The sequence below is a fragment of the Chelmon rostratus genome, chromosome 13 (genome assembly GCF_017976325.1).
Source record: "Chelmon rostratus isolate fCheRos1 chromosome 13, fCheRos1.pri, whole genome shotgun sequence".
In the NCBI taxonomy this organism is placed as follows: domain Eukaryota; kingdom Metazoa; phylum Chordata; class Actinopteri; order Chaetodontiformes; family Chaetodontidae; genus Chelmon; species Chelmon rostratus.
In genome coordinates this window covers 1,729,340-1,747,042 of record NC_055670.1, presented here as the reverse complement: position 1 = coordinate 1,747,042, position 17,703 = coordinate 1,729,340, and the positions used below count along the sequence as shown (strand labels likewise).

The window sequence follows — 17,703 nt, the reverse complement described above, 5'->3', positions numbered from 1 at the left end:
TTTAACACCATTTAATGTTTAGCATCCATAGAATCAGGTATTAGAAAAAACGTTCTTGCAGGTAGTCATATTTAAAAAAAAAGAAAAAAAAGAAAAAAAAGGTGAAATAATTCAGTACGTACACAGTTTGTATTTCCCCACTCTCAGACTACTGGCATTTTATTGGTATGAGGTCCAGTCCACAGCCAAAGCAAAACTATTAAGCATCAAATTAGCGAGAGCAGCAACTAATGCTTCACTGATACCAAATTCATTGATTAATCAGAGTGCAAAATCTACTGTCATCTGAGCTGCATGCCAAAAATGTTCCATATTGTTGTACCTTGTTCCTCCCTCCTTCCATCCATCCCACTCTACACACACACACACACACACACACACACACACACACACACACACACACACACACACACACACTCAGGCACACACACTCCCACATGCACGCACACACAACCACACATACGCGCACACACACACTCACACACACACACACACACACACACACGTTGTGTATCTCTAACTATAGTCAGACTCAAGGCGACTGACATTACTGGCATCGCATGGATCATTCGCTGGTGCAGCTGCTTTTTCAGACCTCGCGCTGTTCAATCCTTTGGCATTACACTACCTCTCCCACCCCTCCTTCTCTCTCCCTCTCTCTCTCCCTCTCTCTCTCTCTCTCTCTCTCTGTCTCGCTCACTTACCGAGCACCCCCTTCCTCCTTCCCCTCCTCTCACTGAGCTCTTCCAGAGGATGACTTCACGCTCTGGAAGAGGGCAGTAGCAGCAGCAGCGGAGACTATGGTGGCTACGCTACGTTAGCATCTGAGATCTCTTCCCAGCAAGCGTGGCTTACGACCAACCAGGCACCCCAGCTGGAGACCAGAGAGAGAAGAGAGGGGAGGAGTGGGGAGAGGCAGTGGGAAAGAATTTGGGGGGGAGGAAGTGAGAAGGGGAGAGGATTTGAGGGGAGGAGGAAGAAGCAACAAGGAGAGGGAGGTTGAAAGTTTGATTGCTTATGCGATGGGGCCATGCGCTGGCATAGTGTGTGAAGCCAGTGAAGAAGCACTCACTCTCTGGATTTAAGAGGATGACTGTTCAAGAGAAGGCAGAAGAAAAAGAAAGAGGAAAGAGCTCGGATTGGTCTGAGAAGAGAGCCACAGCTCACAGGAGGAAGGCAGCTGAGCTCCAGACGTCCGCATAGTACCGTCAGTGGAAACGCATGTTGCTGAGGCGCTGTGATGATTTGCAGTGCTGTTACTGCTGCTTCCTTGCTGTATGTGTCTGTCTGTGTGCACAATTGAAACCAACAATGCCTCTTCTCTCGTGGGAGTGTGACAGCTCAGCACGGACAAACCCCCAAATCCCACAAGTGAACAGAAGCTCAGAACTGAGATGAGACTCGAGTCGAGCAGATCTTTTCCATCAGGAGCCGGATCCTTCCACTCTGGATTTGATTGAGGCTGTCTTTGGGCTCAGACAAGCTTAGTGATTGTTTGTTCGAGACTGGGGTCACAGTGTCTAAAGACAGACACATTGAAAATCAGTTCGCCAGTTCGCTGCGCCTTGCTGGGTAGTGGGTAACACCAGTGAGTATTTAATCTGCCTGGTTCAGCTGATCTGTTTTTGAAAGGTGACAAGAAAATGAGACAGGCTCACCTTTTCATGTTTTTGCCTAAGACTTTTCTTTTTCACAGCAGTATTCTTTGCAGTTTATTTAAATAAAGTTTCATTGATAGAAAGCATGAAAGTATCACCAGAGCAACAGGCTGGAGCCAACTCCCAGCTCATTTCAGGGTATCTGTAGGGAATCTTAAAAAGCTTTGAATTCAGTGCCCCCTAATAAAGGCCTCAGAAGATATTAGAAGGTCTTTCAAAAAGAAATTCATTTGCAAAGGTCTTGAATATTTTTCCAACCTTTTCCTTCCATTAGTTCAATTCTTTTGTATGTGGCTGCAGGCTTTTGGGAGACATAAAACACCTAGAGACAGGTGCAATAGTGATGCAGGAAGCGGTTCAGTCCTTTCCTGTGGTCAGACAGGTGCTTATAATAAAGAAAGGATGAAGGATTATTTTCATGATTTGTGTGGTTGTTATTTCAGCATGTGCCATAGTGTAAGACTCTAACAAAGACTTTGATTTTTGAAAATGTACAAGTGGCACATTTATTAAAAAAAAAAGTGTGTGTTTTAGTGCGTGCGTGCGTGCGTGCGTGCGTGAGTGAGTGAGTGAGTGAGAGAGAGAGAGAGTGAATTACAGGCAAAGAGGAGCCAAGGCAGCAGGTTTAAACAACCTCAGTGTGTGAATAGGTCACTGCTCTGTTGGCGATCCTGGCCACTGACCTCCTTTGGGACCCTCATACATATTTTCACACAGTACAAATCACATGAGGCAAAGCAGTCACCATTTTAAAAAGAGTTTTTTGTCTCCATTCTCCGGCTTTACCTAATCTATAAACAGACTTTCTCTGTTTCATCCCTTTCACCTTTATTTTTATTTTTCATTATTTAGGACTTTTACTGTAAGATTATTCTGCTATGCTGGGTGAGTACAGCTAGATGCCTTGCAGTCGTGCAGGCGGTCATGAGAATCAGGCAGTATTTGAGACACTGACGCAGCCCACACTGCTTTCTCCATTTAACTTTCCCTCTTTATTAAAGAAGCGCTGAATGAAAAGGTTAAAAATGGGAGCTGTCCCTGTTTTCTCTTCTCATGTTGCAGGTGGGCAAAAAGTCAAGACTGAAATGATCTGTGCTTTTTCAGCAAATTGTTAAAAGTGACAGAGTGCACAATTTTTTCCACATATTTTTAGTCTGCCTGTCCTTTTCTCAGTGAACTTATTTCCAACAATGTTCAGATATTCAGAGTACCTGCTGGTTCATTGAGGACTGAGAAATACAGAAGTTCTAGCCTTTATTTGGTAAGATTGCTCTTTCATACCTTGAAAACAGAGACTGAGACATACATTTCTTCTCTCATCTTTCAGGTACACAGAAAGATTCGGGAGGACTCGGACATGGCCCAGGACTCGCTGCAGTGTCTGGCCCAGCTGGCCTCCATGCACGGGCCCATCTTCCCCGATGAGAGTGCCCAGGTCTCCTACCTGGCTCACCTTGTGGAGGGTCTTCTCAGCATGATCAACGGGTCAGTGTGTCACTGTGCTAGAAAACTCAACATACAGTTTGTCAGTGGCTCAGGACTCATCTCAGTCCGGTGTTTTAATGCTGTATGTATGTACTTGTTGAAGTGTTTTTAGCCAAATTAGTGGCGTGAGGATGGCAATGTTGATCTGTCTGTCTGTCTGTTGGTTTGTTCATCACTTTGGTCGAGACTGAAATATCTCAACACTACTATTGGATGGATTATCACAGAGGATAAAACCTAATGGCTTTGCTGATCCCCTGACCTTTACTGTAGCACCACCATGAGGTTGACACTTGTGGCTTTGGGTGAAATGTCTCAATATTGAATTGATTGCAAAGATTTTTGGTACAGATATTTATGTTGCCTTTGGGATATGAGTTGTATTAACTTGGGTGACCCTGTGACTTTTCATGAACTGCCATCATCTGGTCAAAATTTAAATTTGTTTTTAGTGTTCTTTGGCAAATTTTAGCATGTTAACAAGCTAAACTAAAATAGTGAACATGATAGACAATAAACCTGCTTGACATCAGTATGTTAGCGTTGTTGTGGTGAGCTTGTTAGCATGCTGACATTATCATTTAGCTGTCGGAGTACAGCCTCACAGAGCTCGCAGCCTGGTAGCATGTCAGCATTGTTCAAGTGGAGCTCGGCAACACACTGTAAGACTAGATATCCTGTAGGATTCTGGTTTTTGTAATATTATGACATAGGTACTAGCTATGTACTTGCTAGATCTTTATGGCAAATTGCAAACTATTATTTGGCATCCTTTTCAAATAATGTACTCTAGCGTGCTGATAAAACAGTAATTGTGTTGGCAGGTAAAACACAGGCCCGTGTGGAGGCTACCTTTTATATACGTTCAATTTCAAGGATTGAACTATTACAGTGTTTCTCTTAAGGGTTATCATCGGTGAAATTTGAGTTTTTGTTCTCTATAGATGGTTTGATTTAATTTTTCCAAGCCTGCCTTTAAACAAGTCACATGCAGTATGTATGTTGACAGTTATTCATTGCTGTAATTACTTCTCCTGTCCATATTGGCTGTGAGGTGATCCCCTCTTAGCTCAACAGGAGGCAATGTCTACAGTCAGTCAGCTATTTTCATCAATCACGCTGATCTCTCTTGCTTTCTTCTTAGATTTTATGTTTGATAAGCTACACAGCCTTTTAGTAGTTTCCACTAAACTGACAGGTGAGGCTTTAGAAACAACAGATGGAGCTAATTCAGAAAGAAGCTCCCCTGGGGATGCAGGGGTTTATATACACCCATTTCACTATAATAAACAAACTTTTCTTTGCTAAATGAATCCCATTGTGCAGAGATGCATTGAAAAGTAAAGACATTCTAGGCATAAGAATCGCATGACGACAAAATAATAGGGTAGCTGGCTGAGGTGAGGTGTACTATTGAAGTCAGTGCATGCAAAACCATTCCCTTATTGATTTCCTTTATTAAAACCACACAAATCACACAGAGGGATTTGTAGATAAATAGAAGCAGAGCAATGAAAATAATCTTTAATCTATGAGACGGCTCAGATGTGGATTGTTTAATTGGCTGCATGTCTGTTTTTTGTACATTTAATCTAAATGTAATGCCTTTATGAAACCTCAGCTGTCTATTTCAACTACATATATTGTAGTATTCAAAAAGGCAGATCAGTAAGCACAGTTAGTGCTGTATATCTTTCTCCAGTATCTCAAGGATTTTATGTTTCTTAAATCCAGAGACTCAACAAGTGATGGAGGCCAACGTCAGCATGAGTGTGACTCATACTGTGCCATTTCTGCTTTATTTACAGGAAGTAATTGCTTGTTGAGTCTGTGTTTTTAATGGCCTCTGATTCTAGCATCTGCACACTCTGTGGGAAACTGGCTGGAGAGGAATGAGCTTGTCTTCCATTTCGGTAACAAATAGAATTAACAAGGAACTTATGTTTCCCAGTTTCTGCTAAAACCAAATTTATGTGAAAGAGGATCAAATCATGCCTTATTCCTCTCACAGAGACACTGTTTTTTGTTTTTTCAACCAGAGAGGAAAAAATCCTCACTAGCAACCAGTCAAACACTGGTAAATTCTGAGTGTGGGTGTGTGTGTAAGTGTATTAATCCAACAGTCCTTTAGTAGTCGTCCTCTAATCTAATATAGAGCTGCCTGACCCTTATTATGTAGCTGATGTTTCCCAGATCTATCTGGAAGTGCAGACCTTAATGAACCAGAATCCCTTTAAAACCTATTTGGCATTACTGTTACTTCAGTTATTTAAAGCTATATTTTTATTTAAATAACCTTTCCTTTCTAGTGGAGTAGAAGTGTTGATTTCTGTATGTTGATTCCAGGCATCAACAACAAAATGTAATGTCAAAAATATTAGACATCAGGACGGGTTGGGAGATATGATGGTTATATTCTGAGATGATATATCCAAGGTCTTAGATTTTTCTATACTTTTTATATTATGGCAGCTTTTCCTGGTTATATTAGACCATTCTGAGCAATGTGGTTAATCAGTGAAATCAAATGGACCCCGTGCTTTTACAGAGAAATTCAAAATATGAGTAGATAACGATGTAGGAAACTGTTTTTATGGAGCCTTTCTGGGTCATCTGTCTCAAAGTGCTTCACAGTAAAGGATAGCGAGAAGACCTAAAATACAGACACCAACGACAAATAACAGATGTATAAAAGAGAAGGAGGAGTTGCTGTAAAGCTGCACACACCTAATCCATATTCTAAAAAACACATACTTCAGTAACTGCCCGCAAAATGCTTCCATACAAAATTGAAGAAATTATAGTAATTTAAACATGTAGTGGTTTCAAATGCTGTTGCGTTCCAATTAGTTTAATTGGTTTGTCACTTTTATTTTTCTCAATGACAAAATAAGCCACACAACATGCTCACAGATATTCTAAAAAAGTAGGAGGAACCCCCCCCAAAACTGTTAAGTAAATAGAACATGAATCAAGGTCGAAAACAGAGCTGATTCAAGTCTTCAAGAAATGTTTGTGCTCCGCCTCAGTTTAGGATTTATACCTGTGAGTTAAATATATTTTCTCTGTTGATATTGTGAAAGTGGAAGGTGAATTGTCTCCTCTTTTAGCATTACTCCATTACTTCATACTTCATTACTCATAAAGCAGCAGATGCATCAAAATGGCAATAGGTCTCCACTAGAATAAATTGTGCGTGTACTCGAATGTTCGGCTCAATTTATTCTGCTGCAGATCCCTTTACCAAGCAGCACTGAACCTGGGTGTTCTGAGCAAAGGAAATGAATGTTTTTCACCCTGAAAGCTCTACTCAAAGCCTGTTTCACTCACTATTTTCTCAGCCTCTCTACTATAAAGCTGTTCCCCTGTCACATCCCACATCATTTGGTGTCATTTTGAACTTTTGAGTCAAGGGTTTGTAATCAGAGCATCCAATCAGGAGTAGTGCAGCACTCGTTTCAAAGAATAGTTACCAAAGTGACCGACAGACTTTGTTTTTACCTTTAGATTAGATAAGACCACATGAAACAAGCACATAGGGGCACCTGTGACTCCAAATATAGTCCATTGTCTATGTTAACCGGAGTTACACTCGGGGGGGATTCATGACTGTCATGGTTTTAGTTGCACTACATTTGAATTGGTGTGGGCAGGTGCGTGGTGTTAAAGAAAGTGAGCCACAGGGCCTGCTCAATCCGTGCTTCTTGTATCGGCTACTTGTTAGCAGAGGTCATGTGAAGAAATAGAACTTGTGATCTTGTGCTGAAAAACACTGCGAGTTGTGTGAGCCTGTGCCTTGACTCACACGTGGCTGTTTGGAGCCTATTGATCGTTCCTGCGTGTGGTGCAGGGAATCAGACTGTGTTTTGGGCTTCAGGAAGATGCATTAAAAGAGATTACTGCTCTGTTTTTAGCAGCTGGGCGAGGCGGCAGTTACCTAAAGGTTAAGAAAGATTGAGTCCTATGCCAGCAGTTGTTCCTGTGGTTCTTTTCCCACTCTTCTGTTGTAAAAGAAGTCTCTTCAAAGGCTGCAACTAACCATTACTTTTGTTAGCAACTTATCTGCTGATTATTTTCACTATTAACTGTTTGTCTGGTAAACATCAGAAAATAGTGAAAAATGTCCATTACAGTTTCCTAAAGCCCAAGGTGATGTCTTCAACCAACAAAACCCTGAGACATTCAGTTTATTATGATATCAGACAAAATCTGCACGTTGGAGTAGTTTTTAAGGTCTACTATGCAGGAATTGTGGGTTACAGTTTGTGTGTCTAGATTTGTAGCTTCCTCTTGGATGCATGCCACTTACGGTCTGATAGCTGGTTTCTACATTTTTAGAAAGATCCCAACCTCATCTGCGCAATGTTATTGTGCTGGGTGCTACACACCAACTACCACAGCAAAATAACAAGAAAAAAAAGAAAATAGAGGCAGAAGGCAGGAGGGTCTCTGCCACACATTTCTTGTGGGTCATAAGTGATGATTGAGAGGGATTACTTTTGTATGAGTCTAAATGTTGCTTTTTTGGAAAGTCCCGGACAGTATACCTTTAATTATCAGTTGTCAAAATATTTGCCAATTACTCTTCTGTTGCTGGACTCATTGGTAAATTGTTTTAGCTCTAATGTCTTCCAAACAAGAGTTTGTGTGACTCTATAAACTGCACCCTGACAGTTTGTTTGGTGCTTTATTATTTCTCTCAAATGTATGGAGCTAGTTTATTTCTTAATGGAAGTGATGTGAATGCAGATTCTATTGGAGCTTGACTCCCACGTGTCTAGATGTGATCAGATTGTCCCTCCCATAATTTCATCTCCACCATAATCTGCTTGGTTTTCACCTGCAAGACTGGTGCCTTCACAAGACTTTGCTACAGTTGCTCTTTACAAATATTGTGGCATTGCAGCCTTTGGATATCTTAATCTAAACTCATAACTAAGACTAAGCTTCTCTGTATCAAATGAGCTGTTCTCAGTTCTCATTGCCCTGTAATCTCAGGTGCACCTTAACTCTCAGCCTTGGATTTCGACCTTCCATCTCCTTCTTAACCAGTCCCTTTTTATTCATTCATTGGAGTTGACTTGAGATAAACTCAGATTCTTCACTTCTTTTCACACCTGATCTTCCATTGGAGAGCTCTGATTATTAGACTTTTATGAACAGAGTTACCTCTATTAAAATGAACGTAAGCACATTTTCTATGCCACTCTGATACTAAAAGGAAAAACTGTCAAGTGGGAGAGCACTTCATCCACTGCTAAAGGAGCTAATGTTGAAATAAAATGTAGCCATTACAACTGCTAGACAAAAACTAGTTTTCTAATTAGACAGAGTTCTCATGATCCTATAATTCTCAACATTCAAGAGTTTTTCCACTGCAAAGGAAACATTCCTGATTTCCACTCAAAAATATTCTAAATCAAAAGGCTGATATTGTTCACACTGCTTTAAATTTGAGCTGTTATGATTTAATATTTTCACAAAACTTCCATAGAAACAGTGTTTCTATGAACTGCACTTGTTGTCTTGATAAATGACCTATAAGGTTAATCAAAATTATAGGTCAACAGCTACAATATATAGTATACTTCCATTTTTAAGATGGTGATTCTCAACTATACTTTCCTGTCAATCCTAAAAATGCTGGCAGCCTGATTGCCTTGACAAATTGCTTGGAGGAAATTAAATGTTGGAAGTCTGAACACTTTTCCCAGCTCAAGAAGGACTAAATTGTCTTGTGTACCTGCAAGACCTTAATTACAATTAGCCCCATTCTGTTATCCCTCTACTGGCTTACAGTTGCTGCTAGAATACAATGTATGGTTGCATTGTTCGTCATAAAGCCTGAACCTCTCTGTCCTCCTTTAAACTGGCGTCATCTGTCATTAACCCTGTCATTGAGAATTTTCCACATACAGACCATTATAAGGCACAGAGCCTCCCATCCACATGGCATATCTAAAGGTAGAAATACTCCTATTCACTGTATGCTCTTTCCTTCTCTGCTCTGATACTGAACATCTTTGGCCTGTTGAATGCGGGATCTCTTGGTCATAAGTGCTTGATCATTAATGTTTTTATTATTTCTAATGATCTGTACTTGTTTTATGATCACTGTTTCCCAAACTGACTTCGCATATTTTCATAACCCTGAGCCCTCTGGAAGAGGAGGTGGTCTAGCTGTTTTTTTGTTTGTTTAATAACTCAGGTCTCAAGTGCCATTCTGTTACTTTTGATCATTTTATTTCTTTTGAAGTTTCAAGTTTCTTAATCACTGACCCTCCCAATTTACTCTCCACCTTAATTTATAGGCTGCCTAAATCAGTTCATTTTATCCATCGTCATACCTAGATATGACAGGTTGCAAATTCCTGGTGATTTCTCTTTGTCTTTGTTGTCTTTCCCACTTCCTCAAATCAGATATTTTTTAGATGTTATAGACTCATTCAATCTGCGAAAGGGGCCACACACACTTATCAATATCGATTGTCTTAATTCGCTGGAATTGTTTGTAACTGACTGTAAAGCTGTTGTTTGCAGTTCTCCATTCCTGGTCCCTACAGTACAACACACTCAACGCTCAACGCTGACTGTGTGAGTGGGTTAATGCTCGTTATGAGCAGGTGGCTTAGCAACAATTGTATGAATGTGTGTGTGTGAATGCAGGCTTGTGCTGTTAAAACGCGTTGAGTGATTGTCAGACTAGAAAGGTGCTATATAAATGCAGTCCATTTACCATTTAAGGATGCAAGATCAGATTACTTCTCTGAACTGATATCTAAAAAAACCAATAATCCTAAGGTTCTCTTTAAGGTAATTCATTCTGTTATTATTGCTCTCTCCTTTTTTTTCTCTGACACCTGACACTCAGCTGTCCAGAAAAAAGTCTTGCATATTTTGGAAAGAAGGTGGAGGATATCAGATCCCAAATCCATCTTGACCCTTTCATTTTTTCATTCCACATGTCCATTCTACCTCTTTTACCCAGTTTCAGCTCATTACAACTTCCGTGTTAGAGTACAGTATCAAGAAGAACGTTTTCTGTCACTTTGGGGAACTCTTCTTCCTCAACGCCTCAGTTGAATTGTTGTGTCCCCCAAGCCTCAGTTATTGGCCCCCTTCTACTTTCTACATACATGCTACCTCTTGGTCGGGTTATTAAAAAACATGGTGTGTTTTACCATTTTTATGCCAATGACACTCAGTTATACATACTATTAAAACCCACTGATCCCTGCAGACGAGCTAATCTCACACTGCCTGTCTGGTATCAAATTTCAAGTTTCCTTAGATTTAGAGTCTGAAGTCATTCTCTTTAGTCCCCCAAATTCCATCACCTCTTTTGATGCTCATCTTTGTGGTCTCTCAAATAATATTATGCACTCTGCTAAGAATCTTGGAGTAATAGTTGATACTAAGCTCTGTTTTGATGATTAAGTCAAAAGTGTCAGTTCACACATCTTTCTTGCAGCTCAAGTTCGTCACTAAAATTAGGTCATTTTTATCAATTGCTGATCTACAGTAAGTTGTACATGCTTTTATCTATTCTCGGCTCTGGTATCAGTCAGGACTCCCTCCAACGTTTCCAGTTTGTACAAAACGCTGCTGCTCGACTCATTGCTGCAGCAAAGAGGCATGATCATATCACCCCTGCGCTTGCCTCCATGCATTGTTTCCCTGTTAGAGTTAATTTTAAAATTTTTTTGCTTACTTTTAAGGCCTTAAATGGTCTTGCCCCTAGATCAATTTCTGATCTACTGATCTGGTATGTGCCCTCTAAAACCATTAAGATCTGCAGATGGAGCCCTCCTGGTTACTCCCAGGTCGTGGTTTGTGACTTAAGGTTGTCGGGCGTTTGCTAATAGACCGCACACTATGAAACTCTCTGCATACTGAGCTCAGACGCACTCTCAAGTCTCTGGCATTAAAGTCTCTTCTTAAAACTTTTATCTTGTGAAAGTTTTTGGAAATTTTGATATGTTTTATTTATGCTGTTTTATTACTGTGTATTTGATCTGATTTGGTTCATCTAATTGTCTTTACTTCCTCTGAGCTCGTGTCCTTGAACTTTTTTTCATTTTATTTGCCTTTTCTGATTTTTTTTTTTTTGTTGTTGCTTTTTTTTGTTTTGTTAACATTATTAAGAAAAGTGCTATGTAAATGTTTTTTTTAATCATTTTTTGGGGTATAAACCAGAACATTTCTTTTTTGACAACATTACAGTACAAAAGAAATATGAAAATACTTTTTTCTAAAATTCTCAAATATGAAGACTTTGCTAAAATGAAATGAAATTGGCAAGATTTTAAGTTAAGTTGGCAGCTGTCTGTTCAAAGAATAATTACAGGAACAAATTAGACCAGACATACCAAAAAAGTGAGGTTTACTGCCCAGCCCGACTTTTAATATTCTTTTAATATTCATTAGAATATTCATGAGAACTGTGTGTGTGTGTGTGTGTGCGTGTGCACACACACACACACACACACACACACACTCTCTCACTCTCTCTCTCACTCTCTCTCTCTCTCTCTCTCTCTCTCTCTCTCTCTCTCTCTGTGTGTGTGTGTGTGTAGTTTGTGTGTAGTGTGTAGTTTGTGTGTGTGTGTGTGTGTGTGTGTTAGAGAGACTGAGAGAGAGAGATGATTAACTGGGGCCACTAAGTACAAAAGAAAGATTTTCTGTACATTTGTGGGTGTGTCTGTAGCCAAAGTGGTTCTGATCTGAATTAAGGGGCCACATGCACATGTATAAATAACTTCGACAGACACACACATTTGAACATGCACTTGAGCTTGTTGTCGGACCACGTGATTCAGTGCAGTGAGTAGGGGGTCTCTCGCTCTCTCTTTTCTCTCCCAGGCTCTCACTCACTCCCTCTTTCTCTTCCCTGCTCTCGTGCTCTGTCTGTAATCACCTATTCTTGGAGCTTTTTTCCAATTGCCTCATCGGAAAACCATGCAGAGAGGGATGGCCGATCTACAATGATTGAACACTTCTGCTCGCAATTTAACTCCATCTGATAGGGGTTAGCTAGGCCTCTCACACAATGTTTCTCTCTGACTGTGACTGACTGTGGAGAGGTGTGTCAGTTCAAACACAAACTCAGGATTAAGACTTGTGCTATTTTGGGGCAGCAAAGGCAACACAAAAAAGATAATATATAATAGCCCTTAATATAATATTAAGGGCTGGTGTCTGTAGAGAGGTTAAAAGAGAGTGTAGGTAAAATGGCATATTTAGACTTTCACCTTATTACCTTAGCAGAAATGTAGAAAACCCTGTAGAAGTTCCTGAGGCGCACACTGCGACCATTGAACAGGTTTGCAGTATATGCATCATACAACAACTACAACAGCAAAACACTCATCAGTAGAGCCTGATTGATATAGTCAGCAGATTTTTACCTAATCACAAATATGCTTGTATTTGTGTATTTTATTTATTTTTCAACATTTAAATGTCCCACTGAGTTACAGTACTTTAGATGCCAAATTGCAGGGATCCTTACCAAGCATTGTTGCTTATTTTAGGTAACTATCTCCCAGAAATGTGGTGATTTGTGGTGTTACTCTGCAGCGCTGCAACCATAAGGACACATTGCTTGTAAAGCATGTTTTGAATTGGAAAGTTCCACTCCAATTTTTGGCTAAATCCCAAGCAGCCTGATTTCCTTGATTCTGACTTGTTTTGTTGTCGATTTTATTGTTCATCTGGAGCTTTTTCCACCCACTTTGTTCCTCTTACGTCTTTCTCACACTGAATTTTGGCGTTTGTTTTTGTTTCTGTCCCATCTGCCTGCTCACAGTTTTGTCACATGGTGTAACGCAGTCCTCCAATTCATTGATCTGTTTGGAGAAATTCAGGCCGCATAGTGTGTTTCAAATACAGAAGAATTGATCAGAATGAACTTTATAGAGAAATAAATGGAATTTGGGATTTGAAGATCTTAATCAAGTTAGAATCAAGAAATCTTGCATGCTGAAATGTTATGGGGTTTTTTAGCATTTTTAGCCACACTGGCAGCAAGGCTCTATAGATGATTATATTGGTTGTTGGATCAGTCACACTGAAATATCTCAACAACAGTTGGATGGATTCCCATTTAACTCCTCTGACTTTTCCTTGAGCACCAACGGCAGGTCAAAATTTCAATTTGTTTTGTGGTCAGATAGCTGCAAAACGAATCCGCCTCAGCAGTACCATGTGTTTCATAATAATTAATTAATTTTAGCATGCTAGCACACTAAATTAAAATAGTGACCATAGTAAATACTACTTGCTTAACATCAGCAGGTGAGCATTGTCACTGTGAGCATGTTAGCATGCATTTACCTCAAAGCTTACTGGCGTGGCTGTAAACCTTTTGTCTTGTTAAACGATATTTGACACTAGATTAAATGCTCTTTGTTAACGTGGAGCCTTGAATTGTTGTAAAAACATGGCTGCATTACTTCGTCGTCTTGGGATCCTTCAGTATCTCTTCACAGTGACTGTACAGGCACTGTGGTTAGATTTGTCCAGATGTTGTAGAATTCAGATTACAAGCCACTTTTATATCTGGTCTTCAAATTCAACATGTGAGCACAATCTGATTTTAACATGTCCAGACCTGTCACTTCATGCTTCATGGTATGAGCTGATGATAAAAGGAGAAGTGTAATTATAGCCATTCTTTCTATCATCTCGTACTCTGTGGACTGTAGTATGAGGCAGAAATACCATGAAAATAACCTCAGATGCAGCTGTGGAAAACTGCTCAGGGGTCAAGTTGCCCACGAGTTTTGGTCAAGGATCAATTTTCATGCCCGTTTCCAAACCTCAGTCACTAGCGGGTAAACTGGAAAGTGCTTCTCGTTTAGCCTCAGCCTCACCCTGCAGAGTGGAAACTGTCCTTCCTCAGGCCAAATCACGGGTTTGAATCGAAAATGGAGAAGAAGCAGTTTGGTCTTTCTTAGCCTTTTCTATCAAGAGAAGGAAATTGATTTTTACCACTGAGCCTAATACCAGTCGAAGATGCAGTCTAAAGTTCAAAAGGCGCCGTCACTGTTTCACTACAGTACATGCTACGCTCAATTTTCACTCAAATTACCCTGATTCTCCCAACACCATCAATCAATTTTATTGATTTTTTTAAAAAAGTCTACTACATGAAGTATTTGGAGCTCTGTTTATTTATATCAGCATCAGGAATCAGTCAGATCTCAAGGTTATATTTCATTATCTGCATTCCCAGGATTGAGATCGAGGACTCGGAGGCCGTTGGCATCTCCAATATCATCTCTAATCTGATCACCATGTTCCCTCGAAGCACTTTGACGGCTCTGCCCAGCGACCTCTTCACCTCCTTCATCAACTGCCTCACACTGCTCACCTGCTCGTTTGGACGCAGTGCCGCCCTAGAGGAGGTGGTGAGTAATAACACCTTCATCTGCTATCAAAAATCAGTCATCTTCATTGAAGTTTCTGACATGGTGTGTTACATTAGGTGCATCTTAGACGTGTTTGATTTAAAGGTTTCTTTTATTTTGATCACAAGCCCTGAGATATTGGAAAATGTAACACCTATCATATTTGTGGATGCATTTTTATCATTATAGGAACTAAGCGTCCCTACCCTCTGATCATACAAATAACATTAGACTTTTTAAATCAGTGCTTCTCCAAATTTTTTGCCTTGTGAATTACACTAAAATGCAAACAATGTTGACTTGAGACCGCTGGTCACCACTTGCAGTAGTCTACAGAGTGTGACCAGTTTAACCAAAGTAGCCAAGTCATTTTCTTTGTTTTATTGACAACAAAGTTCTTGCACTCCAGAAAGTCTTGTCCACGAGTGCATCAGATTAGGATCGGATCAAGAACCAAAAAAAATACTGCATACTGTCAATCACTTGCACTCACTCTACACAAAGACCTGCAGGCAAAATGGTGGGAGGTAAATTGCTCTTTCTTTCTTTGCTCAGCTGGATAAGGACGACATGGTTTACATGGAGGCCTACGACAAGCTGCTTGAGTCATGGCTGACCCTCGTACAGGACGAGGAGCATTTTCCTCGCGGCTGCTTCGTCCAGCCGGCAATCCAGGTCTTCAACTCATACATCCAGTGTCACTTAGCTGCTCCTGATGGCACCCGGAACCTGGTGAGACTCGTTTCTGCATTTACCAACCATGTTTCACTTCTCATCAATGATCACAGTGTGTTTTGCTGAGAGGAAGGCAAATCAGATTTGTAGGTTGGAAGCAAATTTGGAAACTCTGTTTCAGGGTAGAAGTGAAGAACTCTGCTGCATCTATTTCATCTATTTTCATCTTATAATACTGGATCTACTCATGGAGGATATTTATGCATTCTTTATTTTGCCTTTTTATTGTACATGTAGGACATGTGTTTTCAGGTTTCCACAATATGAAAATGGCTATGATCATACTATAGTCTCTCCCTCCTCACATGTTAACTTACCATTTCTTACACACTTTCATTCATAAAATCCTGAATCGCCTCTCAGTCAGTGAATGGCATATCGTCTCATGATGAGGAGGAGATCAACGAGCTGCAGGAAGACGACAGAGAGCTGTTCTCTGACCAGCTGTCCAGCATTGGCATGCTGGGACGTGTGGCCGCTGACCACTGTATCCCCCTGCTCACGAGGTAAACACTTCAACTCGTTTAACTTACCAAGTGCTTCATATTCTTTCCTGCCGTGACCACTCCATCAGACTCTCCAAGAAAGCTGACTGTGTTAAATTCTTGTACAAAGTTACATCCACCTTTTTTGTATCTATACTATGACAATATATGAGTAAATGGAAAAATTGTTTTACCCCCATTTTCACAAGCTCTTCATCGGTGACTTAGAAGTGCAAGCACATTTGACCTATGTAAAAATCTATACACAGTTTGCATTGTTATGAATTCATGGGCTGATTTACTGTGGGGTTCAAAAGGTCAGAAACTGTGTTTGTGTTTCCCATGTTGAAATTGGTCTTGTGACCTCGTCCTGCAGCCTGCTGGAGGACCGGGTGACACGGCTGCACGGTCAGCTCCAGAGGACCCAGCAGCACCTCATGGCCTCATCTGACCCCGGATCAGTGGACCGCAAAGTCCTGGACGACCTCTATGAGGACATCCATTGGCTCATACTGGTCTCAGGTCGGAAGCAGGACATGAACTGTTTGTTTGTGTCTTTTGTTGTGAAAAAAGGACATTTTGGGGTTTTGGGGTTTGGAACACAAGAAGAGTTTGGACTCAGCGCATAAGCCATTAACGTACATTCATTTTTGAGGAAGAAAGTACAGCCAGCCGGTACATCTTTTGATAAATGCTGTTTTACCTCGCTAAGGTTGAGTTAGTATCTGACTTCAACTAGTCTTCCTGCAGAGCATTCTAAAATCATCATGAGGAGGTTCAGGCTTCACATGGTTTAAGAACAAATGCACACATATGTAGTACTGGCATCACTTTGAAAAAGTTAATAAAAAGCCATATGATGTTCTAATATACTGGAGTATGGCTATTTTATAGGGTTCATGAATTACTTTTCCAGTGCAGTGTACTCCACATTACTGCCTTTATTTGTGAAGAAGAACAGATCTCCACCCAGCTCTGTGGGTTTGTGTTAATGAAATATTGTGTGACTCAGCATCGTTAAACACGTGCAAAGCAGTTTTGCAGATTCTGCACCATTAACTCACCATTTAAGCTGGGTGGGCCACTCTGCCAAAAGGAGCTGCCTTTTAAAGATGATTTTTCAGCGTTGGGGTTACATGGTTGAGGACAGTACAACACTTAAACTGGCACGTTCGAGCAGACATTCATTTTGCTATCATGCAAGACTAACAAAACAGGCAAATATTCAAAATTAGAAAAGGGAAACATAACATCTGTGGCACTTTTCCAGGAAAAAAAAGACAAACGATTGATTGATAATGAAAATTGTTGCCAATTGATTTTCTGTTAATCAGTTTTGCCAAAACTTCAGCAAAGTGAACTATGGCTGTAACATGTCATTTGCATCTGTCTGTTTGTTCTGCAGGGTATTTACTAGCAGACGACCCTCAGGGTGAAACCCCACTGATCCCCTCAGAGGTGATGGAGTTTTCCATCAAACACTCGACGGAGGTGGACATAAACACAACGCTGCAGATCCTAGGGTCTCCTGGGGAGAAGGCATCGTCCATACCGGGCTGCAACCGTACAGACTCCGTCATCAGGTACTGTTTCATTTGTGCCGAAAGCTGATGTAACACTTTGAATTGATTATTTTGTGTTGTGCTCATGTGGCTTAGAGATTTGTTTAGATGCTTTTAGATGAAATAATATCTACTTAAGAATCCACTTTTTTTATTTCTAATATGTGTTTTGTCTTCTTACTTGTAAATTTGGCCAGTCTACCAACTGCTTTGGCATTAAAGACTAACCAGGTACTTCAAACTGTTGAGAATTGGAATATAAATCAAATACTAACCAGTTAATGTTTTGGCAGTTGGAAGCAATTTAACTTGCAAAATTTAGTGTCTGATAGAAACCCAGAATTTCTAAAGCCTCTTTTTGGTCTCA

At 40.4% G+C, this 17,703-nt stretch overlaps 1 protein-coding gene across 1 annotated transcript in view; it reads left to right on the top strand.

Annotated features, from left to right (window-relative positions):
• The window catches only part of xpo4 (exportin 4), a 59,274-nt gene that overhangs the window by 28,653 nt on the left and 12,918 nt on the right, over positions 1-17,703 (top strand). Inside the window, exons 8-13 of the mRNA XM_041950552.1 lie at positions 2,986-3,143; positions 14,380-14,554; positions 15,110-15,286; positions 15,653-15,795; positions 16,151-16,296; positions 17,180-17,357. Of these exons, the coding sequence (XP_041806486.1) occupies positions 2,986-3,143; positions 14,380-14,554; positions 15,110-15,286; positions 15,653-15,795; positions 16,151-16,296; positions 17,180-17,357 (977 nt within the window). The remainder of the gene's footprint in view (positions 1-2,985; positions 3,144-14,379; positions 14,555-15,109; positions 15,287-15,652; positions 15,796-16,150; positions 16,297-17,179; positions 17,358-17,703) is intronic.